The sequence below is a fragment of the Scyliorhinus canicula genome, chromosome 17 (genome assembly GCF_902713615.1).
Source record: "Scyliorhinus canicula chromosome 17, sScyCan1.1, whole genome shotgun sequence".
Classification (NCBI taxonomy): domain Eukaryota; kingdom Metazoa; phylum Chordata; class Chondrichthyes; order Carcharhiniformes; family Scyliorhinidae; genus Scyliorhinus; species Scyliorhinus canicula.
The window spans coordinates 16,536,383-16,564,049 of NC_052162.1; the positions used below are offsets into that span (position 1 = coordinate 16,536,383).

The following is a 27,667-nucleotide window of genomic DNA, read 5'->3' on the forward strand; positions in this document are numbered from 1 at the left end:
GGAGTAAAACACTCCCGTTTTTACGCCGGCGTCGACACTTAGCCGCCCGATGGGAGAATCCTGCTCTGGGTTTATTGAAATTCAAGGTCGTGTGGTTGTTAGGGAGAGGGGTTGGAATATATCATTTATAAATATTTTTAAAATGTCATGCTGACTAAACTTTATCCTGTTCATTCCCTTCCCTCCCATATCCATAGCTGAAGTTATTGGAAGTGCAGTCTTATTAGAGTACTGTTCATGGACTGACGCTTAGGTGCTTTTCTAAAGCCTCATGCACAAACGTTTAATGCTCATACTTCCAAAATGCCGCGGTAGCCTGAGCAAAATCACACAGCTGAATGGTAGCAAGAAAGGAATTCTTCATTAGCGATTAACCTCGTGGCATTCCCTTTGACAAAGGCGGCAGTAGCAAAATATTGCTGAAGGCGGAGCTCAGAAGTGCTCACCAGAAATGATTCAGTGCGAGTCGAAGGCAGCTGCCAGCATCAAAGTCTGATCATCTGCAGCCAAGGCCACTCAAGGGAGTCAGCAGCCTAAGTTTGTGGAAAAACAATTTCACAAGAACAGGGAAACAAATCCACCGTCTAGAACACACATGCTTCCAGTTCGACTGCACAAGGCAGAATTAAAACTGCTCTGTTTCCGGAGGCACAGTTCCCTCTTGCCGCAAAGCCCTGGTTTCATTTGGACATCGTCCAGGATCAATCACTTACCGTGTCTGAAACACTTGCCCGGCTGTAGTTATTCTCGGGCTATCCTCCAGGCCCCTTCTGGTGCTGCATTCGCCCCCATCGCACAAAAGGCTATCAGCTGTCCAGACAAAACATCCCCAGGAGGCCAAACATCCCCTTCGGAAAAACGGCAGTCTGCTTCTTATTAATACTGCAACATGACTGGGGTGAAGGCTGGAGTTCAAGTGCTAAAGATGTTAAGATCAGTGGAATCTGGCCTAAAAACTATCATTCCCCCTTCCGTCCGCTCTATTCATTAGCAGCCATGCAAAAGGATCATCCCCCCCCCAACAAACACAACCATCTACAAAATTATGAGAGGTATGGACAGGGTGGATAGCAACAAGCTTTTTCCAAGATTGGGGGTGTCAATTACAAGGGGTCACGATTTCAAGGTGAGAGGGGGAAAGTTTAAGGGAGATGCGCGTGGAAAGGCTTTTACGCAGAGGGTGGTGGGTGCCTGGAACGCTTTGCCAGCGGAGGTGGTAGGGGCGGGCACGATAGCATCATTTAAGATGCATCTAGACAGATATATGAACGGGCGGGGAACAGAGGGATGTAGACCTTGGAAAATAGGAGACAGGTTTAGATAAAGGATCTGGATCGGCGCGGGCTGGGAGGGCCGAAGGGCCTGTTCCTGTGCTGTAATTTTCTTTGTTCTTTGTTCTTCTTTGTATCATTTGTTTTCCTGGGTGCTGAGATTTTAACAGGAGGTTGCAATGGAGTTAGAACTATCCCAGCATTCCATGCCGTTCAGAATGTCCTCTATTAGAACTATAAAGCTGTTGTTTTCTGTATCAGGCTTCCATAACGGATGGATATATATATTAGGATAATCCTACTTACTTAACCAGCCCCATAAGAGCCAGACAGAATACTCCAAACCTCACTGCCAGGAACAGAATGAGATGGGAAGGACGTTCAGGGCAATTGGATTTCCCCCTATGCTACATGTGTGATAGACACAGCTTGCTGATTTCAGCCACACTCATGTTTTTGGTCCCTAGGCAACACTCCCGCTTATTTACTCCGGGCACAAACTCTCACATGCAGCTTGCTTGTCAAGCGTCGATGGTTTGGGGCAAATTCTGAGCCGTTTATTTATTTTTGAACTGGACAGTTTTAAAAGCAGCACAGTGGATTTCGATACAAGTTGCTCTGTGGACAGAATCCTCCAGTCCCACCCGCAGAGGAAAGCCTGGCAGGGGTAGGGGACACAATTCGACACAGTGCGGCCAAAAATCAGTTGGCGGCGGGATGAACTGTAAGAATTATGGTCCTCAACGATGTTGAGCACACATTAACATCTCACGTACGCTCATTGAAAGGCCACCTCTCTGGAAGCAAATATCAAATCAAATAATCTTTATTCTAGAACATAGAACATACAGTGCAGAAGGAGGCCATTCGGCCTATCGAGTCTACACAGACCCACTTAAGCCCTCACTTCCACCCTATCCTCGTAACCCAATAACCCCTCCTAACCTTCTTGCTCACTAAGGGCAATTTAGCATGGCCAATCCACCTAACCTGCACGTCTTTGGCAGCCGGAGGAAACCCACGCAGACACGGGGAGAACATGCAGACTCCGCACAGACAGTGACCCAAGCGGGGAATCCAACCTGGGACCCTGAAGCTACGAAGCAACAGTGCTAACCACTGTGCTACCATATTGGCCTAGTCAAGCTCCCCCCTCCAAATTAAAATTAAGTTCCCCCTCAGTGAGAAATTAGAATGTTCACTTTGACAATTGTACATGAGTGGCGTGTACCTGGTGAGCTTCACTTCCCACACAACTTGGAGGTGGGTCGGCGCTGCCTTCACCTTCTTGGGGACCGCTCACAGCGTGACAAATTGGGCATCAGTAGGACAAACTGGGCAGGCAGGACAGGAGCCGGAAAGGGATGGAAAAGGGGTGGGGAAAAGCGAGTGTCCAGAGGAGGAGACAGTCTGAGGAAGGGAGAGATTGCGAATGAATGTGTGAGGGCAGCGATGTGGGATGAAGAAAGGGTCTTTCTTGTTGGGTCAGGGGGTCCTGTGGCTAGATGGGGGTGCTTGGGGGGGGGGGGGGGTTTACAGGCAAAAATAGTGGGGGAGCGATTTCCGAGAGGGTGAGGTTGGTACTGTCGATGTTGGGGTCCTGGGGGTTGAACTGAGGGTGCTGGGTAACAGAGGGAACAGTCCGGAGAGGGGGTGTGTGGTGGATTACTGGGATGCGATAGGGTGGTAAGTCCAGGCTGATAGTCGGGTAAGTGAAGATATCATGGGGCGGGGGGGGGGGTTCATAGAAGCAGATCACACAAGTGGCTTGGATAATGGAAAAGGTCTGGGTGGGCAGAGGGATGGTAACTGGTGTCGTCCCTGAGGGGAGGGAAGGCACATGGCGGTGGGTAGTGATAGGGTCCAGGGTAAGGGGAGTTGTGGAGGTTCAAGGGTGGCAGGGGGATTGCTGATTTTGGGTGGGTCAAGGGTGATGGGGAAAGTTGCTGGGTGATAGAGGGAGGGTAGAAGGCGGTGGAGCAAGTCTCAAAACTAATATGTGTCATTTTTCCTGTAACAAGAATACAATGCAGTCAATTTAAAACTGCTATACCTCAAAGTTGGAGGAGGGTCTTTTAAGGTGGGTGGAGTTCAAGGACAGCACAATTGGCTGACAAGGGTCCTTAAGTTTAGTCCTTATTTATTCCCTTATTTTCTCTATCCTTTATTTTTGCTGTTACATTTTTGATCCATGGATGATTTATGGACATGTGTCTTTCAGGCAGCTTGTATCTTTAATTCAAGCAGAAGGAAGCAGTGGACTGTGCCTTTAACTCAAACAGGAGATTCCAGAAGGCTGCGCTGTTTTAGACTGGTGATTGCGGATTGCAGTGGCAATGATGACTTGGTTTGATTGATTTGGGTCCAATGAATGGACCTAACAGCCTGTGGTCTGCCCGGGAACAGGTGTTAATTAGATATTATCCCACTGGAATATTTCCAAAGCCACAAGGTTCCAGTTTTGAATCACTTTTGATTCTGCAGTCCGGACAGAGGGGTCTAACTAACTCCCTCCAAAAAAGTTCTAACTAATCCTCTTCAGAAGGCTACTGTGGGGGTGGACTCTCTCTCCAGCAGGTGCCATTCTCTCGAGACTGCAGGAGGCTGAGGTCAAACCACCAGCTTAAAGCAAGGTTTGATGTGGAATGAAGTGTCGATACAGAAAGATATAAGGCCGAATGTGAACATCGAGCTGAAAGCCCAGTTTGATAAGACATAAAGGCCAGGACCCGGCGCGGGATCGGAGAATCGCCGGAGGATGCGCGCGAATCCCCCCAGGCTGCTCTGACGTTGGGCCGGCGACCGGAGAATCGCGCCAATGACACCGGCGTGGTCGCCGCGGCACCGGTGGGGGGGGGGGGGGGGGGGGGGCCGTTGAGTTCTGCCGAGTCCCGCCAGTGGGGGGCGGGGTCTCCATGGTAGCCAGACCTCCGATCGGGAGCACCCGATCGGTGGGCGGGTTCATTCCGGCAGGGGCCTATGTTCCTCCGGGCCCCTGTAGGGTTCCGCCATTTCGCCCGTGGGCCAGCGCGGAGACGGCCGTGGCGCGCATGCGCGGACCCATGCCGGCCATGGCGGGCCGGCTTTCCACGCCGGAGCAGCGCACAGCACTCCGCCACCATTCTAGCGGTGTGAATGCCTGGGTCTGGAGGCCCGTTGACACCAGCGTTGCTCGCCCCGGTTCTGACGCCGGCATCAACATTTGGTCGTGGTTTCGGAGAATCCCAGCCAAAGTGTCTCTCTAGAAAGCCTGCTGCTTGTAAGTACTGTGTTTTCTAGCCTGCGGGAACTCTGAATGAATGGCTCTGCAAGGAAGACCATCACCAGCTGTAAACCAGAAGCTTTGACCAGAAATCGTGCAAAAGAACCACTATTTGAAGCAAAGACTCTTAACTTTTGATCGTCATCCTTATTATTTTTACCCCTTTCTACTAATTCACTTGTGTTGTGACCCTGGGGCATGTGGGGCTGTAATTGACCGCGCACTAGCCCTAGATGACGTCACACATTTAATATGATAGGGTTGATCCTCTATCTCAACACTATTCCCCCACATTCTGTACATATCCCTTGATGCTTTCAGTGTCTAGAAAGTTATTTTCCCCTTAAATATATTCAGTGAATTGGGTCTTTTCAGCTTTCTGTGTTTGAGAATTTTACAGGTTCATCACCCTCCGAATGAAGAGGTTTCTACTCATCTCTGTCCTAGATGGCCTACCCATATCCTTTAATTGCGACCCCCTTGCTCTGAACACGATCCTCCTCCCTCCCCTGCCCCAGCGAGAGGAAACAACATCCCTGCATTCAGTCTGTCCAGGCCTGTCAGAATTTCGCACATTTCAAGGAGATCTGCTCTCATTCTTCTAAACTTCAGTGAATACAGAACCCAGTCAACGCAATCTCTGCCATCCGAAGAATCAGTCTGCTGAACCTTCATTGCGTTCCCTCTATGATAAGGGGACGAACATTGTACACAATACTCCAGGTGTGGTCTCGCCAAGGCCCTGTACATCAGCAGCAAGACATCCCTGCTCCTGTATTCAAGTCCTCTTGCACTGAAGGCCAACATACCATTTGCCTTCCTAACTGCTTGCTGCACCCGCACGCTTGCTCTTGGTGACTGGTGTACTCGGACACCCAGGTCCCTTCGTGCGTCAACATTTTCCAGTCTATCACTATCTGAATAATACTCTGCCATTCTGTTTTTCCTACCGAATTGAACGACATAACATTGATCCATGTTATACTGCACCTGCCATGTATTTGCCCACTCACTTAACTTGTCTAAATCTCCCTGAAACCTCTTAACATCCTCACTCACATTCCCACCAAGTTTTGCATCACCAGCAAACTTGGAAATATTACTTTTGGTTCCTTCATCCAAATCATGTATGTTGTGAATAGCTGGGGCCCAAGCATTGATCCCGGCGGGGCCCCACTAGTCACTAATGATGACCATGGGGCAGCACGGTGGTGCAGTGGGTTAGCACTGCTGCCTCACGGCGCCGAGGTCCAAGGTTCAATCCCGGCTCTGGGTTACTGTCCGTGTGGAGTTTGCACATTCTCCCCATGTTTGCGTGGGTTTCGCCCCCACAAAGATGTGCAGGGTAGGTGGATTGGCCACACTAAATTGCCCCTTGATTGGAAAAAAAATGAATTGGGTACACTAAATTTATTTTAAAAAACTAATGATGACCATGAAACCACTGTCAATTGTCCTCAAAAAACCAATCTTATTCACTGATGTTCTGCCTATCCTCCATGTGACTCCAAATCCACAGCAATATGGTTGACTCTTAAATGCCCTCTGAACTAGCAGAGCAAGCCACTGAGTTGTATCAAACTGCTAAAAACTCTCAAAGGAATCAATCTAGACCAACGACCCAGCATCGACCACGGCACCAGAATTGCAACGACAAACTCAGTCTTGTCTACGCTGCAAAGTCCTCCTTACTAACATCTGGGGGCTTATTGGGAGAACTGTTGCACAAACTGGTCAAACAACAGCCTGACATAATGTACTCATAGAATCATACCTCACAGAAAATGTCCTAGGCATCATGTTATCATCCCTGGGTATGGCCTGTCACATTGGCACAACAGACCCAGCAGAGATGGCTGCGGCACAGTGTTACACAGTCAGATGGGTGTTGCCTTGGGTGTCCATAACATTGATTCTGGATCCCATGAAGTCTCATGTCATCAGGTCAAATATGGACAAGGAAACTTCCTGCTGAATAGCACATACCATCCCCCTTCAGCTGATGAATCAGTAGTCCTCCATATTGAACACCAATTAGAGGAAGCATTGAGGTGGCAAGGGTGCAGAATGAACTCTGGATGGGGGCCATCAATGTCCATCACCAAAAGTGGAACAGTAGCACCACTACTGACCGAGCTGGCTGGATATAGCTACTGGACTGGGACTGCGGGGGGTGGTGTGGGGTCCTGCAGGTGCATCTGTCCATGACAGGAGTGGCCATTTCACACTCCTTGTGGAGATGAAGTCCCGTCTTCAGATTAAGGATGCGCCCTGTATCATGTTGTGTGGCACGGCCACCGTGCTAAATAAATTTTGAACAGATCTAGCAACTCAAGACTGGGCATCCATGAAGCGCTGTGAGCCATCAGCCGCAGCAGAATTGTACTCCGCCACAATCTGTAACCTTGTGGCCTGGCATATCCCCCACTCTACCATTGCCAGGGGATCAACTCTGGTTCAATGAAGAGTGCAGGAGTCAGGGACAGCACCAGACATACCTAAAAATGAGGTGTCAACCTGGTGAAACTACAACTCAAGTCTTCTTGTGTGCCAAACAGCATAAGCAGCAGGTAACAGCCAGAGCTAAGCGATCCCATAACAAACACATCAGATCTAAGCTCTGCAGTCCTGCCACATCCAGCCGTGAATGGTGGTGGTCAATTAAACAACTCACTGGAGGAGGAGGCTCCACAAATATCCCCAACATCACTGATGGAGGTGCCCAGCACATCAGTGCAAAAGACAAGACTGAGGCATTCGCAACAATCTTCAGCCAGGAATGTCGAGTGGATGATTCTTTTCGGTCTCCTCCGGCGATCCCCAGCATCACAGATGTCAGTCTTTAGCCAATACAATTCACTCCACGTGATGTCAAGAAATGGCTGAAGACACTGGATACTGCAAAGGCTCTGGGCCCTGACAATATTCCAGCAATTGTCCTGAAGACGTGCTCCTGAACCTATCACACTCCTAACCAAGTTGTGTCAGTACAGCTACAACACTGGCATCTACCGAGCCAATTGCCACCCCATCAGTCTACTCTCGATCACCAGTGAGTGATGGAAGGGTCATCAACAGTGCTATGAAGTGGCACTTCCTCAGCAATAGCCTTGCATGAACACTCGGTTTGGGTTGTGTCAAGGTCACTGAGCTCCTGATCTCAGTATTTGACTCTGATGGGGATTCACATTCCATACTCATAAATGCCTTCAACAGTTGAAGCAACTAGCATCAAGGTGGGATCCAGGAAACTTCCAAACTGTGCAAGTGAACATATGTTTGCAAGTGCCAACATTTTATACAATGGTTGTGCATTGTGCCACCTGTGTGCCTTCAGTATTTCTTAATTATTCTTTGCCTACTGTTGTGTTCAGTTGCAGCCCTGACATAGACAGCCGAGGTTGGACAGCCTGCTGTCAGCTATGCCCTGTTAACTGCGATTACTTTATTGGGTATTCTCTGGTAGCCTGATGCATAGAGGGCCCAGGTCTGCAGGTGCTCCATCCTTCGCCTGACCTGTTGGAGGCGTTGGGGTCTCTGGGAGGGGAGGTGGAGTGGCAGGGTGTCCTTGGACTATCCTGGGATTCAATGCTCAGGGCGCCTGGCTGGCACTTCCCCTCCCTGTGGGTGCCCAATGGTGCCCCCTTGACTGCTTGAGGACAAGGGGCACCTGGAGAGAGGTCGAAGTGCCCCGACCCCCTCTCGCCTCGCCACTGCAGCACTGCGCCCATTGCTAGAGTGACTGAGTGCCGGTCCTGTGGATCCTGCTGGCCCTGGTTTGCAAAGGCAGCTGCCACCCTTTCCATGGAAGGAGCCGAGCATCCACATGCTGGGACCAGAACATTAGAGAGAATGTGGATAGACTCCTCCCGCTTCCCATCCAGTCTGCACATGTCCTCTGACAACTCTGCATCTCTAACGTGTCTCTTGCAGCCAACTCCAGAGGCTCACCATCTGTGTCAGGCTGAGCAGGGACGTGGGATGGGTTTCTCCGTCTTGCCGCACCAGATTCTCCCGTTTCATCGGCTGGTCAATGGGGTTTCCCATTGTGGGGCAGCCCCACGCCGTCGGGAACCCCCCCCCCCCCCCCACCCCCCCCCCGGGCTGCCGGCAACACAGAGAATCCTTACGGTGGAGAATTCAGCCCCTGGTCCCAGCAGTCCTCCGAGCGTCAGAGACCTCGGCTGTCACTTCCTCCGCCAGCTATTTACCCGTGTCAGTGATTTGCTCGCCAGAGTGTGAACCTGAGATTACTATCAAACACCCACCCACGTGATAGTACCTATGTTGGTGGAGGGTGCAAGTGAACGCTGTGACCATGCCTCCTTTGAGTCTTCTATGGCAGCCGCCTGAGATAGTGGTTGGGTTGGGACTGCTCTGGGTTTATGGCCTCTGCATTTTCTTGCTGGTACCTGGAATAGAGAAAGGAAAGTTTTAATGATTGACTAAGCAGGCTTCGTAGTTAAATAAATGTCTCCCTCTGTGGGTGCAGCTGACAACTGCAGACTGTAGGCATCCTCACTGCCTGCCTGGGGCAGTGTTGTCTCACCTTTAGCACTGCACGCTTCCGCTTCTCATACGGGGTAAGGACTCAAATGTCCGGAATTCCACCTCTGGTTTGGGAATGCTTCCGCTTGTTGTGGGCATTCTTTTCCTGCAGTAAAACAGAATGATTGATTGTCATCCCAGTGGTTGCATGCGCATCGCAGAAGCACACAGGCCTATGGCAGCTGCTGAGCTTTGCCCAACAAGTGATTAAGAAGCCGGTTGTTCATGCAACTGATGTAAGATTGAGAGCATGAAGGGGCTGGCACACATTCCGTGCATCTGCTGGTGAGTGCTGTAAGCCCAAACTCCTGTCCGACACATCTCTGTTCACGTTTACACTTAGACTGTCTGACGCTCTTCCCGGTGTCAGTTGGAGTAAATGGTGCGTGTACCCTGGTGGAGCCCAACAGATCATTCATCCTCTTCCTGGGCTGCTGAGTGTTTCTGTGTTGGGCCCCATTGGTATTTTTGTGACCTCCATCCAGGCCACCTTGGTCAGGTGCTGCCAACCTGGGGAAACAGCACTTGCTGCCGTCTTGGGATGACTTGGAGGAAGGTCTCCAAGGAGGCTTCGCTGAACCAGGCTGTTCTCGGTGACATTCTCATTCAGCGTTGAATGACAGCCAGGCTGAAGCTCCTGGCCTGTAAATAAGTGAATGGCAGCCTGGGTGCCCTTAACATATGACACCCGGGCCTTCGGGCCCATAAGGTAACAGTAGGGGCAGTGGCTTCCTGCCCGTCCATCGCTCTGAAATTCGCCATGCCCTGCATTGACATATATATAATGAGCGGACCAGCACAAGATCGTGTATGGTCAGCCGTCTGCACCCCCCCCCCCCCCCCCCCCCCCCCCCAACCCAAGTGTGAAACACTCCCTGCAATCAAACTCAGTCTTTAGAACAGAGGATACCACCCTAAATGTCCAGAAAAGTCACCAGAATGTTGCACTGTTGCTAAATAGCTTCTTCTTTCCCGCTTCCTCACAAATTCACCAAGATGTGAATGCTTAGCAACCAGTTCCATAAGGTGGAGTCCATGCTCTCAGAGGGTGCACAGATTGTGATTTCTTTTTGAAGTAAATGGATAATGTCCTACTGTTGGCTGTGTAGCCCTGTGATCTCCCGTTGTGAGCATGGCACAGCAGTGCAGCCTCTTATTCATATCTTAGAAAATATTACAAAATCCTTGGCTGGATTCTCCACACACCGACTCCGAAATTGCGTTCAGTGACGGGGCGGAGAATCCAGTTTCACGCATGAAATCGGGACCGGCGCCGGTTCGGTGATTCCCCACTCCCGAAAACCGGCGTGCGTCTAGTATCCACTACCTGAGGCCACTGCCAGAGGCCTGCCCCGCTATTCTCCGCCCCCGACCGGCCGAATTCCCCACAGCGTGGATCTAACATGTTCCTGCCGTTCGGGAAACTCGTGAGGTGGGTGGCTGCGGATTCAGTCCGCGGCCGCCACAGTCGCGTGGGGGGGGGGGCCTCAATCGGGGCTGGGCTTCTATTGTGTGGGCGGTCGGGGGCGCTCTTTCCGCGGTCCAGGTCCGCGGTCCAGGTCCGCTGTCTGAGTCCGCCATGGAGCACGGAGTCGCAGCTGGAGGCGGAATGCGGTTGCCGGCTGCCTGCTAGCCCCCAGCAGGGCTGTGAATCTGTGGCCTTTCTGGTGGATAAGACCACAGTTTTCACGACAGCGTGGGGACATAGTCCCTGAAATGGAGAATCCAGACCCAGCTCTTTCACACTTGTTGCCAGACAGAAAATCCTCCCAGAATAGTTCCAGGGAAGGGTGGGGGATTTAAAGAAAATGAAGCCATACTCAATATACACACATAGAGCAGAGGCTATGGAGACCGAAAGACTTACATTTGGCCTGTCATCTAGAAGCATGCAAACTGCACAGTCAATGAAGTAAGCTCACCTGTTTTATTTGTAAGGAACCTAGTTTTAAAAGTCTTTTCACCAAGGGACTAAAATTATCAGTGGCCTGTCTTAAACTGCTAGAGCGGTTCTTATACTCCAGCCGACACAATTGTGCTTATTGTCCTCTGCTTTTTGTGAAGCCTCGAATGAGAATCACATTTCCACTCGCTGTGGTTCAACCAATGTGGTGATCCACCACTGTGTAATTGTGTGTGTGCCTGTATTAGGGGATGTACAGCAGTACCTGTATTACAGGTTCGTTGGTAGCCCCTGCCGGCTAGCTCCGGGAGCCGTATAAATATGTATGAGTTCTCCTGAGCTGCCATTCTACCAGCTGCAGTCGGAGGATAAACATCTCACTGTAATAAAGCCTCTCTTGTACCGATTCGAGTCTTTAAGTGCAGATAGCGCATCAACCAACTGAAGAATTTGCATCATTAAATCCTGTTAAGCACCAGCCAGGACGTCGGCTCCACCTGCAGCCAATAAGAGAGGGTTCGCTTTTCAACATGCAGGGTGGGATCGACCAGTGAACGCACTTACCGTTCCATATAGTGGCATGGTTTGAAATTCGGAGGGGCTTTGACAGAAGGGGATGTGAGGGTTGTTTAATTTCCCCTGACTTGCTGAACTAAGAGCTTGTAGTTGAGGGGAAAGTGCGAACAGGTTTTCTTTTGAAGTGACCGAATAAAGATCTTTAAAATTATGAATGAACAAAGAACAAAGAAAAGTACAGCACAGGAACAGGTCCTTCGGCCCTCCAAGCCAGTGCCGACCATGCTGCCCGTCTAAACTACAATCTTCTACATTTCCAAGGTCCGTAATCCTCTATTCCCATCCTATTCATGTATTTGTCAAGATGACCCTTAAATGTCGTCCCTGCTTCCACCACCTCCTCCGACAGCGAGTTCCAGGCACCCACTACCCTCTGTGTAAAAAAAACTTGCTCGTACATCTCCTCTAAACCTTGCCCCTCTACCCTGGGAAAAAGCCTCTGACTATCTGACTATCAATGGATTGGACAGGGTAAATTGGAAGAGGATGTGGGAGCATCCAAAACTCGGGGCCATGAAGACAAGCTGGTTACTAACAAATTAAACGGGAGAAGAGGGAGGAATGTGCATGGGGCGGGATTTTCCAACACCACCATGCGCATGATTTCCAGTGGCAGAGGGAGCTCATTACTGGCTGTCGGTGGGATCTTCCGGTCCTGCCGATGCCTACGCCTGGCTCGCCCGTCCCATCAAGCGGTTCGCTTTCGGCAGGTCTGGAAGAGCCCGCCGACAGAAAGGGCTGGAAAATCCCACCCTCCGAGCGGTTAAAAATTAAATGAAATGAAATGAAAATCGCTTATTGTCACAAGTAGGCTTCAAATGAAGTTACTGTGAAAAGCCCCTAGTCGCCACATTCCGTCGCAGTTCGGGGAGGCTGGTACGGGAATTGAACCGTACTGCTGGCCTGCCTGGTTCTGCTTTAAAAGCCAGCGATTTAGCCCAGTGTGCTAAACCAGCCCCTGGAAGTCAAAACCACAGGAAGTGGGTTGAGCAGAAAGTTTGCATGCTCTCGTAAGGAAATTAGATGAGTGCTTGAGAGAAAAAGGTGATAGAAAGGTATGCCAAAAGGCTGAGACAAGATAGATTGAATGGGATGAGACCTGGATGCAGTATAAACGCCAACCTAAACTAGTTGAGTCAAATGTCCTGTTCATACACTGCATATTATATGTATTTTATTTAATTAACTCTGTCCTCATTGTTTTTTAGAAAGCGAGGTGATAATAGACAAAAGACGTACATTATACATTGAAAGAAATGAGAGAGTAAAAGTGCGAATGCAATTACTGGAAAATATTGCGTCTATTCTTCAATTAAGTTCTACTTTCCTTACCTGTTTTGTCCTTTCTGGGTCAAGAACAAAAGGCAACAGAAAATAGCGAGAAATTAATGGCCTGTGTAGGCTGGCTTTGTAGAGCAGAACCCTGTGAAATAGGAAGAGTTATTGCTGACACTAAATGGTTAAAATAGTTATTTTAAAAATTGTGGTGAATGTATTATGCCAATAATCCTCCATTGTATTTGTATCTGTGCTGTTGCGCTTGTATTTGTATCTGTGCTATGCTGTCGCCCTTGTGGGCTTCGATGGGCCATTGTATGGCATTATCCATAGAGGAACATGTTGGGGCATGTATGGGCTCTGCCCATGGCTCCTCCCCTTGAGGGGAGGTATAAAGAGCAGTCGACCTTGTATCCGGTTCTCAGTATTGGATCAGTCACAGGCAGGGACTGTTCTAAGTTGATTAAAGCCACGGTTTGCTTCTACTCTTGTCTCGAGTGAATTGATGGTCGCATCAATTTAATCGACTTAAACGCAACTATGGAATCGGCCCTCAAACCTGACCGACTGGAACTCTATCCGCAGGCTGCGGAGGCGAAATACATTTTTTCGCAAATATAATACAACTTTTGGGGCAGCAGGGTAGCATGGTGGTTAGCATAAATGCTTCACAGCTCCAGGGTCCCAGGTTCGATTCCCGGCTGGGTCACTGTCTGTGTGGAGTCTGCACGTCCTCCCCCTGTGTGCGTGGGTTTCCTCCGGGTGCTCCGGTTTCCTCCCACAGTCCAAAGATGTGCGGGTTAGGTGGATTGGCCATGCTAAATTGCCCGTAGTGTCCTAATAAAAGTAAGGTTAAGGGGGGGTTGTTGGGTTACGGGTATAGGGTGGATACGTGGGTTTGAGTAGGGTGATCATGGCTCGGCACAACATTGAGGGCCGAAGGGCCTGTTCTGTGCTGTACTGTTCTATGTTCTATGTTCTATGTTCAATTTATCGCCATCATGTATCTGTAACTCCAGTTATCAAACTGCCACTAGTGTAGTAAACTTCAAACATGCTTTCTGAATCAACGTTTGTTTTGTTATCCATTCATGGAATGTGGGCGCGCTGGCTAGGCCGGCATTTATTCTTGATTGTCCTCGAGAAGGTGGTGGTGAGCTGCCTTTTTTAGCAGTGAGAGTCCATGTAGGTACACACACACACACACACACTGGCGTCAAGAAGGGAGTTCCAGGATGTTGGCCCAGTGACAGTAAAGGAATAGCGACACAATTCCAAGTCTAGGTGACGTGCAGCTCTGAGAGAAACTTACAGGGGAGGATATTTTCATGCACCTGCAACCATTGTCCTTCGAGGAGGTAGAGGCTGTGGGTTTGGAAGGTGTTATCAAAGGAGAATTGGTGAGTTGCTACAGTGCACCTTTAGTACACACTGCTGCCAATGTAGATATTGGTGGTGGAAGAAATGAATGTTGAACGTGGTAGATGGTGAGCCAATCAAATGGGACACTTTGTCCCAGATGATGTTGCACTTCTTGAATATTGTTGTAGCTGTACTGATCCAGGCAAGGTCAGAGTATTCCATCTGACTTGTGCCTTGTAGCTAGATGGTGGACAGGCTTTGGGAGTCAGGAGGTGAGTTCCTCACTGCAGAATCTGACCTGCCCTCGTAACCACAGTGTGGCTAGTCCAGCTCAGTTACTGATCAATGGTAACCCCATCCTTTCCATGATGATTTGGAACTGGATTGATCTCCAACAACCAGAATCACAGCCTTTGTGTTCGGTATCACTCCAACCAGCGGAGAGTTTGCCCTCGATTCCCATTAACTCCAGTTTTTCTTTTTTTTAATTAAAATTTTAAAATTAAAATTTAGAGTACCCAATTATTTTTTTTCCAATTAAGGGACAATTTAGGGGCATCATGGTGGCACAGTGGTTAGCACTGCTGCCTACGGCGCTGAGGACCCGGGTTCGAATCCCAGCCATGGGTCACTGTCCGTGTGGAGTTTGCATGTTCTCGCCGTGTCTGCGTGGGTTTCACCCCCACAACCCAAAGGTGGGCAGGTTAGGTGGATTGGCCACGCTAAATTGCCCCTTAATTGGAATGAAAAATTGGGTACTCCTAAATTTATAACAACAAAAAGGGCAATTTAGTGTGACCAATCTACCTACCGTATACATCTTTTTGGATTGTGGGGGTGTGACCCAAGCAGGAACGGCGAGAATGTGCAAACTCCACACGGACAGCGACCCGGGGCCGGGATCGAACTTGGGTCCTCGGCGCCGTGAGGCAGCAGAGGTAACCACTGTGCCACCCATAACTCTGTTTTTTCTCGGGACACTTGCAGCCGCCTTGATGTCAAAGGCAGTCACTCTCAGCTCATCAGTTGAGTTCAGCTCTTTTGTCCATATTTGGACCACGGCTGTAGTGAGGCCGGGAGCTGCTTGACCCTAGCGGAATCAAACTGCGCATCAGTGAGCAGGTTTTTGTTGAGTCAGTTCAGCTTGATAGTGCTGTTTATGACCCCTTCCATGACTTTACCGATGATCGAGAGTAGACTGTTGGGGCGGTAATCGGTCCTGATTTTTATGGACAGGACATACCCGGGCAATGTTCCACATTGCTGGGTCGATGACGGTGTTATAGCTGTACTGGAGCAGCTTGACTCGGCGTGGAAAACATTGGAATCAAGTACTTTGGCAGCCTTCTGTATTAGAACAGAACCTACACCCACTTATTTCAGCTGTCATCCAAAGGCTCAGTTGGTGGCATTCTTGCCTCGCAGTCAGCGAGTCGTGGGTTCAAATCTCACTCGAGCACAAATCTCAAGGCTGACGTTCCAGTGCTGTGCTGTGGGACTGCTTCACTCTTGGAGGTGCCATCATCCAGGTAAGGAATTAAATCGACACCACGGTGTGGACTTCTCAGGTGGATGGGGAAGATCCCGTGGCATTATTCTGAAAAAGAGCAGGGGTCTTTTCCAATTTTTAATCTCTGATGAACACCGCAAAAAACAGATTATCTGCTCGTGATCACATTTCTGTTTGTGGGAGCTTGCTGTGCGTAAATTGGCTGATGCATTTTCTACCTTACAACAGTGACTGCGTTGAAAGAAAGTACCTCATTGGCTGTAAACTGCTGTGGCATATGCAGCACTTCTAAAAGGCTCTATATAATGCTAGTTGTTCTTTACCTAGAGCTCTAAACATCTGAAAGAAAAACTGGATGGTTTTATTGACCATTTCATTTCATTAAATTTTAATTTACGGTATTTTTAATTTCCTCTTTTGTTTTCTGCTGCATCTTCATTCTTTAATGGTGCCTCTCAGTGAAGGTGGGAGATTGAGCAGGAGCCGCCTGAGGTGATATGCTTTACATTTTCACTTTCGGGTACATCCCTCATTTTGTTGCCTGGCAGTTGGACTGAGATAGGAAACTGGCTTAGTGGGGTGTAAAGTGGCATCAAGCCACCACTCTATTGGCACAGCACACTCATTGATAGACCGGCGTAATACTGCGGGCTGGTGGAGAAGTGCCTGTTTTTTTCTAAATGTTCTTCACTCTGCATTAACTAAATGGAAGTGACAGTCAACACAATGCCTTACAGTAATCTCCAAGATCTTTACGGTCTCTGTCTGTAATGCAATGCACATCAGTAACAGAGTGTTTATTTTCTCTCAACAGCTCCTGCAAAACCTCGCAATCCCTCAGGTGGGAAAGACACAGGTAAGTGTTTCCTTTCAAAATTGATGTAATATTCACATTATCGCATGATAGTAAACACCATTGCCACCGGGACCACATCAGCAGGATTTAGTGCTGGCATAACTACACTAAAATCTCCATCTGTGCACGATGCAAACCATAACACTTTGACTGGAATGTTGTGTCTCGGTCAGTGCCAGCAGGCATCAGTGCAGGTTTGCTACAGCGATACTTCCACATCAGAAGGTGGTGACTAAGGGCCAGAAACGTCACTCATTCGGGAGCCTCTCAAGATGCCTTGCTACCATGGTGGGTGATGTGGATTGAAGATCCAGCTCATTGATAGGGCAAGCAAACTTCTGAGACTTCCTGCCATCCCCTATATTTCCTTAATGTAGTTTGATTTGCCGCCAGCAATTCTGCATCGAGTTATTGGAGGGAGTGCGAATGCCAATGAAGCAGGGCAGGATTTGGGATAGGGGGAGGGGCTGGGGGCTGCTGCAGTGGTGTGGGGATGTGGTGGAAGGTGGTGGTGGGGTGGGTGCGAGCTGGCGGTGAAGTGGTATGGGGTGGTGGGGTGCTCTGGGTGGTGAAGGGTTGGGTATGCAGAGGCGTGGTGGGAGGTGTGTGGGGAATATGGGGATGCCTTAATCACTTGTTCTTTACACTGGGCCTTTCCTGGCTGAAAAGATGGAGATGATTAATCTGCTGCCTCATCACTGGCAGTATTTGTGGAAGGTATTCAGACATGGCCCATGGAGACTAATGCCCACATTCGCTGACCACCAGTGAGGGGAAATATTAAGCATTTGTTTCTCATTCTCCATAATATGAGAAGCAAGAAATCTAAAAACAGACAGTACGTGCATATAAAAAGGAAGAGAGTAGCTAAAGTAAATTAGTCCATTTGGAGACAATATTGAAGAATTAATAATGGGGAAAAATCAAATGTCAAGTCACGTTGGACCAGATCCTGATTTTAGATGCGTTTCCACAATGCTTGGAACTCCTTTCTTCTTACGTTGATTTCTCAGACACAGCTTGTAACTCCTATTACAGTCATACTGTTATCGATGCCACTTTCTGGAAACGCACTGTAGAAGTTGTATTATAGGTATGAAAACAAGTTGCGAGGACGACGCGGGGCGGCACGGTGGCACAGTGGTTAACACTGCTGCCTTAGCAGCGCCAGGGACCCGGGTTCGATTCCGGACTTGGGTTACCATCCGTGTGGAGTTTTCACGCTCTTCCCCGTGCCTGCGTGTGTTTCCTCCAGGTGCTCCGGTTTCCTCGCACGGTCCAATAATGTGCAGGTTAGGTGGATTGGCCGTGGTAGACCGCCCTTTAGTTCAAAAGGTTAGGTGGGTTATGGGGAGTGGGGCTAGGCAGAGCGCTTTTTCAAAGGGCCAGTGCTGAATGGCTTCCTTCTGCACTGTAGTGATTCTATGATTCTATGAAAGGTCCTCAGTGGGATATCGTTAGGCCAAGTGAGTGGGCAAAAAATTGAAAGGCGGAGTATAATGTGGGGGAAATGTGCGGTCGTCCAATTTGGTCAGAAGAATATAAAAGGAGAATATTATTTAAATGGAGAGACTGCACAATGCTGGGAATCTGGGTGTCCTTGCACATGAATCACAAAAAAGTTAGAATGCAGATCCATCAAATTATTGGGAAGTGAAATATTGGCCTGTACTGCAGAGGGGATGGAGTAAAGTAGAGATTTCTTGCTGCAGCTGTGCAGGGCATTAGTGAGACCACACCTGGAATAACTGGGCATAAGTTTTGATCACCTTATTTAAGCAGGGATACTTTTGTATTGGAGGAAGTCCAGGGAAGGTTCATTAAGTTGATTCCTGGGATGAAGAGCCTGCAATCATTGTACTTTAGAAGAATGGTAAGAAGTCTTACAACACCAGGTTAAAGTCCAACAGGTTTGTTTCAAACACTAGCTTTCGGAGAACTGCTCCTTCCTCAGCAACTTTTCATTTAGAAGAATGAAAAGTGATCTTATTGAAACGTATACCATTCCGATGGGCCTTGACATGTTAATTGCTGAGAAGATGTTTCTCCTTGGGGTAGGGCACCTTTTCAGAATAAGGAATCTCCCATTTCAGCTAGAAATTACGTGGAATCTCTTCACTCAGAAGGTCGTTAATCTTTGGAATTCTCTACCCGATAGGTCAATGGAGGCTTGGTCATTGGGTATTCTCAAGGCTGAGTCAGATAGATTTCATTATTAGTGTCACAAGTAGGCTTACATTAACACTGCAATGAAGTTACTGTGTAAAGCCCCTAGTCGTCACACTCCAGCTTCTGTTCGGTTACACCGACGGAGAATTCAGAATGCTCAATTCACCTAACAGCACGTCTTTTGGGACTTGTGGGAGGAAACCGGAGCAGCCGGAGGAAACTCGCGCAGACACGGGGAGAATGTGCAGACTCCGCACAGACAGTGACCCAAGCCGGAAATCGAACCTGGGACCCTAGTGTGTGAAGCAACAGGGCTAACCACTGTGCTACCGTGCCGGTTGATTTTAAATCAACAAGGGAGTGAAGAATTATGAGGAGAAGGTAGGAAAGTGGAGATGAAGCTACAGCCAGATCAGCCATGACCTCAGTGAATGGTGGAGCAGACTCGGAGGACCATTTGGCCTACTCCATCGGTATTCACAACGCAAAACATACATACATCTCCTTTACTATGGCTCCCCAGGCGGTTTTTTGTACCATTGTGTAATGAACTGATTGCCAAAGATAGGGGTCCCCAAGCCATGGGTCACAACCGCGCACAAGCAATTGGGGTGAAGAGTTGCTCCTCCTCCAAGTCGGTGCCAAACTGGAGATCGGTACCCGGCCCCATGGCGCACGCTCACATGTTCTTTCATTTCTTGCTGTGGTGGGACGGAATGGCCTAAGGGATACCACTGGCCTATGCTGCTACTTTGATTTCTTATGTTCTGATAAGGGCACAGCCACAATCATGCCGTGGGTGGGTGATGAGTCCTAGTTGTATAACTGTGGTTGAACTGCCAAGGGGTAGGATTTTGGGAACCGATGGGAATGGGATCCGAGGCAGGCTGACAAGTAATTCGGTGCCACTAGCCGGCATGCTGATTTGACAACACCATTGTGCTCCCGATCCATTTTGGGGAAGGCTGGATTAGGGGTAGAATGATCAGTGGCTGACTAGAATCTTTCAGTAGGTCATTCTCTAACAGTGCAGACATGGGGGAACAGCACAACAGGAACTGTGCCCCCCCACACCCCATCTATCTGGACAATCTGTGGCTGCAGGGATTTCTCTCTCTCCCCAATGGGGCAATGTCGTCTGAAAAATGGCCATTTTTTAGCCCACAAGACTCCTCTAAGTTTCACACGGATAACTCACCATGGAGGCACCCTCCGTCTCTCTTGCAGCAACGGCAGCCGGCAACTCCTTCTGTATTGGAGGCTCTGCAGGACTGCGAGCCACCCTCTTGGCCAATCAAGGCAAAGTTCACGGGCGGGATTCTCCGCCGGCGGGATTCTCCGTTTTCCCGACGCCTGGGAGTTTCCCGACGGTGTGGGGCTGCCCCACAATGGGAAGCCCCGGCCGGGATTCTCTGATCTTGCGCCGGGTCGGAGAATCGCCGAGGGGGAGGGGGGGGGGGGGGGGGGCATGAGAATCGCGCCACGCTGCTCCGACGCCGGCCTTCCGATTCCTACGTCGGTCGGGGGCCGATTAAAGCCACCCCCCCGGTGATTCTCCGCGCCTCGACGGGCTGAATACCCGCTGGGTTTGGCCGAGTCCTACCTGCGTGGGTTACGTATGGTCCCACCCAGTGGGACCTCGGAGTTCTGGCTGCGGGGGCTGGCCTGGTGGGGCGGCGGGGGGGGGGGATCCGACTCTGGGGCCTGCGATCGGGGCCTACCGATCGGTGGGCGGGCTAGTTCCATGGGGGCCTATGTTCCTCCGTGCCGGGCCCCGGTAGGGCTCCACCATATTGCTCGGGGGCTGGCGTGGAGACGGGAACCCACGCGCATGCGCAGACCTGCACCGGCCATGTCGCGATGGCTTTCGAGCCCTGGAGCAGCAGGCACCACTCCGGTGCCGCACTAGCCCCCTCGGAAGGGGTGCATACCCGGGCTTGGAGGCCCATGGACGCCGCTTTTGACACCGGCATCAGAACTTGGCCATGGGATCGGATAATCCCGGCCCCCATTGACTGGCCGGCATAACGGAGAATCCCGCCGGCGGGTCGGGGCAGATATGTGGCGGGGCGGAGAATCCAGCCCCACGTCAGTGACTGCTCCCAACATCGGGGTCTGACCCAAAGCACAAAATCCTGCCCAGGGGTGTTCCATCTTATCTTCTCCCATTTCGCATTGTCCCAGTTGACTCCTCAACCTGATTTGCTACATCAAGCAAACTGTGTTTCAGTGGCAATAGCGAAGGTTAAAATGCGAAGAAGTTTTTAAATTGCGGCAAACGGAGTACTGTAAAATTTGCTTTATTACCATTTTAAACTCTGATCGAAACAACCCAAAGCCTGGACATTTTGTAGGAAGGGGAGGTTAAACTTTGCGTGAAACCAATTTAGAGATCAAATTGCTGGAACTCTTGGTAAACCTGTATGTTGAATAAAACATTTCTGTTGTACAGCTTGAACTCTGTCTTTTCTTGTGGAATGATAGTGGAGATCCTCGTGTTAGTGGGGGAAGTCAATCCTCTTTGGGAAGGTTTAGTATCTGAGAGGTTTTGGAACGGATGACCAGGATTCCTCAAAATAGTCTCTGAAATCTGCACCTTCAGGGCACTGTCTCAAACTGATGAAAACCCAGCTTTTGTAATCAAAGCTATCAAGGTTGCAGCTACAACACAGCCCCTCCGTGGAGAGAGCAAGTGACCTGCAAGGTCACAGGATGAATTTATCTTCAACACCGCTGCACACAATTCAGAACGTTTGATAAAAGACTGTTTGTGAGCAAAGTATTCTTTTAAATTGTGCTTCGAGGTTATGGGCTGCCGTTTTTGTGATCAGCAGTGAAGTGAATTACTCCAGCTTCCTTATCTTATCCACAATAGTATAGAGGTTGTTTTAGCTGGCTAGCAAACTAGGTATGGTGGGTGGAATTTAATGCCCTTTCCTGAAACAGGTTTAAAGGTTGGGGACGTTTAATTGGGTGGGAGAGCGCCTGGCGGGGACCACGCTACCTTCTCGCCTCTGGCTCAATTAAATCTTGGGCAGAAAGACTCGTGATGACCATCCTGCCTCACCCCCTATTGAGGCCATTAAATGGGCCATTAATGTTGACTCCATTAATGGCAAGCTCCATGCCACCACTGATGGTGTTCAACCAGTGGTGGTTGTCTTGTAGCAAGTGTGCCCCCAGGGGAAGGTCCTTCCTTCAAAGCTACTCGGTGCCTGATTGAGTGACCCAGCATTTGGGAAGAAGGAGGGCTTCCTGAGAGACACCCGAGCTCTTGGTGCTATCACCCCGTCCCGCGACTTCCATCCCACCCTCACTCACCCCTAGCCTGGTTCCCGCAGCCATCCCAAGCCTCTTCCGGCATCTGCCACTGCTCCAGACTGACATTTCTTACAATGGACAGCTGCTGTCCTCTGATTGGCTGTCTGCTCTTGGGGATGTCTGCTCCCGTGGGTCCTTAATCCTGGGGAAGGCCAATTCCTGGCTGCTTGCGTACCAGATCAACGCTTAATTTTACAGCCCTCTCCTGAAGGATGCATCACAGGGGTCCTACTGGCCCTCCAGCCGGTGGACGAGACTCCCGTCACCTCGATTAAGTAAAGCTCCATGAATTCGTTTTCCACCATGGCAAATTGCAAAATCGCATTCATTTCATCTGAATATACGGAAGCTGCTTCCCACAAAAGCCTTTCAAGGAAGCTAATCTTCGCCATCCAGTTAACTCGTAATGCCCACTCGAGTGCATGTCAATGGCTAATATCACCTCCGCAGCATATCTGGAATTTGTGAAATAGACGCATGCTTTGCAATTGCCACCTAATTTATTCCAGAAACTTAGATGGTGCAGGATAGAACTGGAACCAGTTTTTACATAATTTTGTAGAAGAATATATTTGCAGTATGGAGCGGCATGACAGCACAGTGGTTAGCACTGTTGCTTCACAGCGGCAGGGTCCCAGGTTCGAATCCCGACTTGGGTGACTGTCTGTGCGGAGTCTGCACGTTCTTCCTGTGTCTGCGTCGGTTTCCTCCGGTCACCCCCGTTTCCCCCCCACAGATCGCGAAAGACACGCTTGTTAGGTGAATTGGACATTCTAAATTCTCCCTCGGTGTACCTGAACAGGCGCCAGAATGTGACGACGAGGCGATTTTCACAGTAACTTCATTGCAGTGTTAAATTAATCCTATTTGTGAGACTAATAAAGATTATTAGTGCACGTTACAAACATGCACATTGCAAACATGCACCTCCTACCTCAACATCCACAGTTTCAGTCTGTTCCTATTTATAGAAGACAAGTGAATCTCCAGTTAATACATACACCACCTGCTGACAATTGAATATTTAAAATACACATCTAACCCACGAACAAAAGTTAAAAGCAAAGTGGAGTTCTACGTGCAAATTCACTGTTGCTTGTAATTTTTTGCACACAGCGGGAGTATGTTTCAGGGATATGTTTTGACCTACAGGGTAGACACCAGACGCGCCTTGCAACTTTGATAATTGACGAACTCAGGTAGAAAGACACTGGTAGTTGAATGCATCCTTTGTTAGAGATTTAAAAAGCGCTCTGTGTTAACAGAATCCTGCTACCGGGAGAGAAAAGCAAGATGTAATAAGGCACTTTCCAAGCTGGATGCCTGGGTGCTTTACCTCATCCTCACTTGAGGTGCTGGTGTACCTGTTGTCATGGTTGAATAAACAATAATCCATCCAATTGCAGCCACTTTTGGTGTGTTTCTGTGTTGCTGACGAATATCTATGTAGTTATTGGAGAAGAAACGGAAAATACAAGAAGATAGAGAAGTAATTTGATCGTTGGGAAGAGAACAGATAACAATTGCAAGAAATACACATCAAGAATTCTTTCTTTGAATGCTGACTCCATTGTCCAGGATTCCAAATGTGCGCAAGATGTTTGTTTGAATGCCTATAAATTCTGTGTGCAAAGAAATTGCAACCAATAGGCCAACACCAGTCACTAATGGCCCATTTGCTGAGCTCCCTTGAATTAAGTCTACAGGGGGTTCTACATGATCGTTTCGGCTTAAAGTAGTTGCTATTAACCGGTTTCCAAAATGGATTATTTTCTCCTTTCAATGAGTAAATGAGATGAATGACGTGTATATGTGCTAGTAGCGTTTTACATAAAATTTACAGCTGAGTAATTGCCCATTCAACTCAACTGGTCGACGTTGGTATTTATGTTTCATATGAACCTCCATCACTTCTAATCCTACCAACATAACCTTCTATTCCTTTCTGCTTTGTGTACATATCGAGCTTTTCCTTAAATGCATTGATGTGTTACATGTATTCAGTTTTGTGTCCTGGCTGTCTCTGTCAAAGCATTTTGACTGTTCAACAACAATATGCCGAGGACCTTGAATCACTCAATTAAATTTCAATCGCCTTCCCAAGACTTCCTTTCTATTCTCTCCCCTTCGGACTTGGTGTGTTTCTACACTGTTGTTAATAAATCTGTATCAATGTTTTGAGATGCCTGTCACGCTTTTGATTCACTTTTCTAAGGATGACAGAGAAAGCAAGTAAATTGCTGTTGGCTTCTCCTGACTGAATTCACCGTAGGATCTGGATGGATAGCTACCGTATGACATTAAATTGACATGTTGAGGTACACACACAGCTGCCCCTTAACTGGAGGAGCAGTGTGCTACATGAAAAATCCCTCCTGTACTTCTTATGACATTGCACTCATCCCCCATTCCTCCCTGCCCCACCCCCACCACCACGACCAAACCTTCACCAAACACTATTGAAAAATACTTGTGACTTTGTTTTGTACTGCGCACTCCAGCGAAAATAAAATTATGGATGTCCTGCAGCACCATCACCATTCACATAACAATAGAAATAAACAAGATAAAAGTCTATTGAAATTTACATTACTGCTTTGAACAACGTCACGATTTCCAGAAAGCATTCCTGGATGACGAGTGAGATGGGGTTGTCCAGGTAGCTAAAACAAAATGCAAGTGGTTCCCATTGGGAATTCCATACATTTGCAGTAAGACTGGATTGGGGCAATTTCTATTCAAGGATATTATTTGAATCCACTCATTCTTTTTTTCATTTCTACAACACCCTTTAGAGGCTTGTTGAGCTCACAAGGCTAAATCGCTGGCTTTTAAAGCAGACCAAGCAGGCCAGCAGCACGGTTCGATTCCTGTACCAGCCTCCCCGGACAGGCGCCGGAATGTGGCGACTAGGGGCTTTTCACAGTAACTTCATTGAAGCCTACTCGTGACAATAAGCAATTTTAATTTTTCATTTTTTCATAATGCAGAAAATTGTCCCCACATTATTTCACGTTAACTTAAGTAAAATGCAGAAAATTGTCCCCACGGTATTTCGCCTTAACTTAAGTAAAATGGTTGCCTAATCATAGGGGGTACAGGTTACGGGGGATGATCGAAAGCTTGATCAAAGATGCAGAGTTTTAGGGGAATCTTAATGGAGGACAGGGGTGATGGGGTTTTAAGGAAGGAAATCTTAGGATATTAGTTGTGCCGGGTGTTGATGTGTGCATAAAAGGCTAGAGGAGTGGAAAACTGTGGGAAGGGGGGTTGGTCGAGTTGGAGGGAGTAAAGACTATTAGATAAATGTTTTAAGCCCATGCCTAGTTAAGTGTTCCAGTTAATTACCTCCAACCTTGAGGCTTTCAATCACTGCGATTTTTGCCTGTCATTACAAGTCATAGGAACATATCTCAATGAAAGGTATAATCATAGAATCACTACAGTGCAGAAGGAGGACATTTGGCCCATCGGGTCTGCACGGGCCCTCCGAAAGAGCACCCTAGCTTGGCCCACACCCCCACCTGATCCCCATAACCCTACCTAACCATAATATAATTGAACATTCAGTGAAGAACGGGGATGGGCATTGGAGAAACTATTGAACATGAAATATATAAAACCAGTGACTGAATCCATAATTCACAAGTGGCAAAGTGATGAATAGTTTGGATCAGTCAGGTTGACGTTTGTGACAACTGTGCGAATCTCAGCCCTGGTTACGGCACCCCTGCCACTCCCGCCGGCACGGTACTCCACCAGCCCTATAGTGGTGGCGACTTTGCGGATCTGGGGCCAATGGAGGAGGCACATGGTGGAAGTGAGAGCATCGGTTTGGTCCCCAATTTGCGACAATCACCGGTTTACCCCGGAGAATATGGACGGTAGGTTCCGAATATGGCGGAGGGCTGGGATTGAGAGGATCGGGGACCTGTTCTTAGAAGGGAGCTTCCCAAGCATGAGGGCGAAAGGAGGAGAAATTTGGGCTGGCAAGTGGGAATGATTTCAGGTACTTGCAAGTGCGGGACTTTCTACGCAAACAGATTCCATCCTTCCCACGCCTGACACTTTGGGGGATCCAGGACAGGGTAGTGTTCAGCGGCTGGGTGGGGGAGTAGAGGGTCTCAGATATATATAATGAACTTATGGGGGCAGAGGAGACGCTGACCGAGGAGCTGAAGCTTAAGTGGGAAGAGGAGCTCAGAGGTGAGATAGAAGAGGGTTTATGGGCGGAGGCGTTGAGTGGGGTAAACGCGACCGCACATGCGCCAGGCTCAGCCTGATCCAATTCAAGGTCGTCCACCGGGCCCACATGACAGTGGCCTGGATGAGTAATTCTTTGGACTGGAGGACAGGTGCGCCAGATGTGCGGGAGAACCAGCGAAACATGTCCACATGTTCTGGGCATGCCCAAAACTCAGGGGGTACTGGCAGGAATTTGCGGACGTTATGTCCCGGGTACTGAAAACAGGGGTGGGGATGAGTCCAGAGGTGGCAATTTTTGGGGTCTCGGAGGACCAGGGAGTCCAGGAGGAGAGAGAGGCCGACATTCTGGCCTTTGCTTCCCTGGTAGCCCAGCAATGAATACTGCTGGCATGGAGGGACTCAAAGCCCCCGAAGTCGAAGGCCTGGCTATCGGACATGACGAGCTTCCTCGGTCTGGGAAAAAAATTAAGTTCGCCCTGAGAGGGTCACAGTCAGGGTTCGCCCGGAGGTGGCAACCATTTATCAACTTCTTCACGGAAAATTAATCGTCCGGGGGGGTGGGGGGGGGGGGGGGGGCACGGGAGGGGGGGTTAGGGTAAAGTAGATCGGGGGTTGATTAGGTGGGTCCTTGTGGGATGGGAGCTGTTGTTTGCACTATGTTGATTGTCCTTTGCACACTGTTCTGTACTGTTGCTGTTTACTATGCCAAAATGCCTCAACAAAATTGTTTATTAAAAGAAAGCTGTGCGAATCTCAATGATATGTGTGCTCTGATTCATTGTTTGCTGATGCACCATTTTCTTGGCAGAATTTGTTTTGTCAATCGTGGTTGGCCAGTGCCTCCCAGGGCGAGGCGGCAGGTGCCAAGTCTACCTCAGCCGGAACGGGAACCGAGCCTATGGCAATATCCTGAACCACAGGCTACCTGTCCCGCTGACTCAGCTAACCGGTCCCCAGATGAGTCGTGATAGCACCTATGGAGGTCGGACAGTCATATATTTTTTAAGTTAGGATAGGACAATTAAGACTGCAGTGTTGAGGATTGATTTGTTCTTGACATGTGACAAGTGCCAGTTAGCCCTCATTCAATGGGTATTGTTCACTGGCCACATTCGCAGTTCACGGCATATGGCTAAAAAGTAGACCACCAAGAGACCTCCGGCAGAGAATACCATCTGCTTTGTGCGATTTGGTTAAAAATGGTCATTTTGGATTGTTTGCCAAGAGCAGCCTATCCGGCTGCATCAGAGCCTGGTATGGCAACTGCTCGGTCCAAGATCGCAACAAACTGCAGAGTGTGGTGAACTTAGCCCAACGCATCACACAAGCTTGCCACCTCCACATTGATTCTGTATACACCTCCCGCTGCCTCAGGAAGGCAGACAGTATTATCAGAGACCCCTCC

General features: G+C 49.0%; 1 protein-coding gene across 4 annotated transcripts in view; it reads left to right on the forward strand.

Moving 5' to 3' along the window:
* The window catches only part of cd99l2 (CD99 molecule-like 2), a 185,708-nt gene that overhangs the window by 120,050 nt on the left and 37,991 nt on the right, over positions 1–27,667 (forward strand). For all 4 annotated transcript variants that reach the window (XM_038774346.1, XM_038774344.1, XM_038774343.1 and 1 more), the window contains exon 3: positions 16,525–16,566. In XM_038774346.1, coding sequence (XP_038630274.1) covers positions 16,525–16,566 — 42 coding nt within the window. The remainder of the gene's footprint in view (positions 1–16,524; positions 16,567–27,667) is intronic.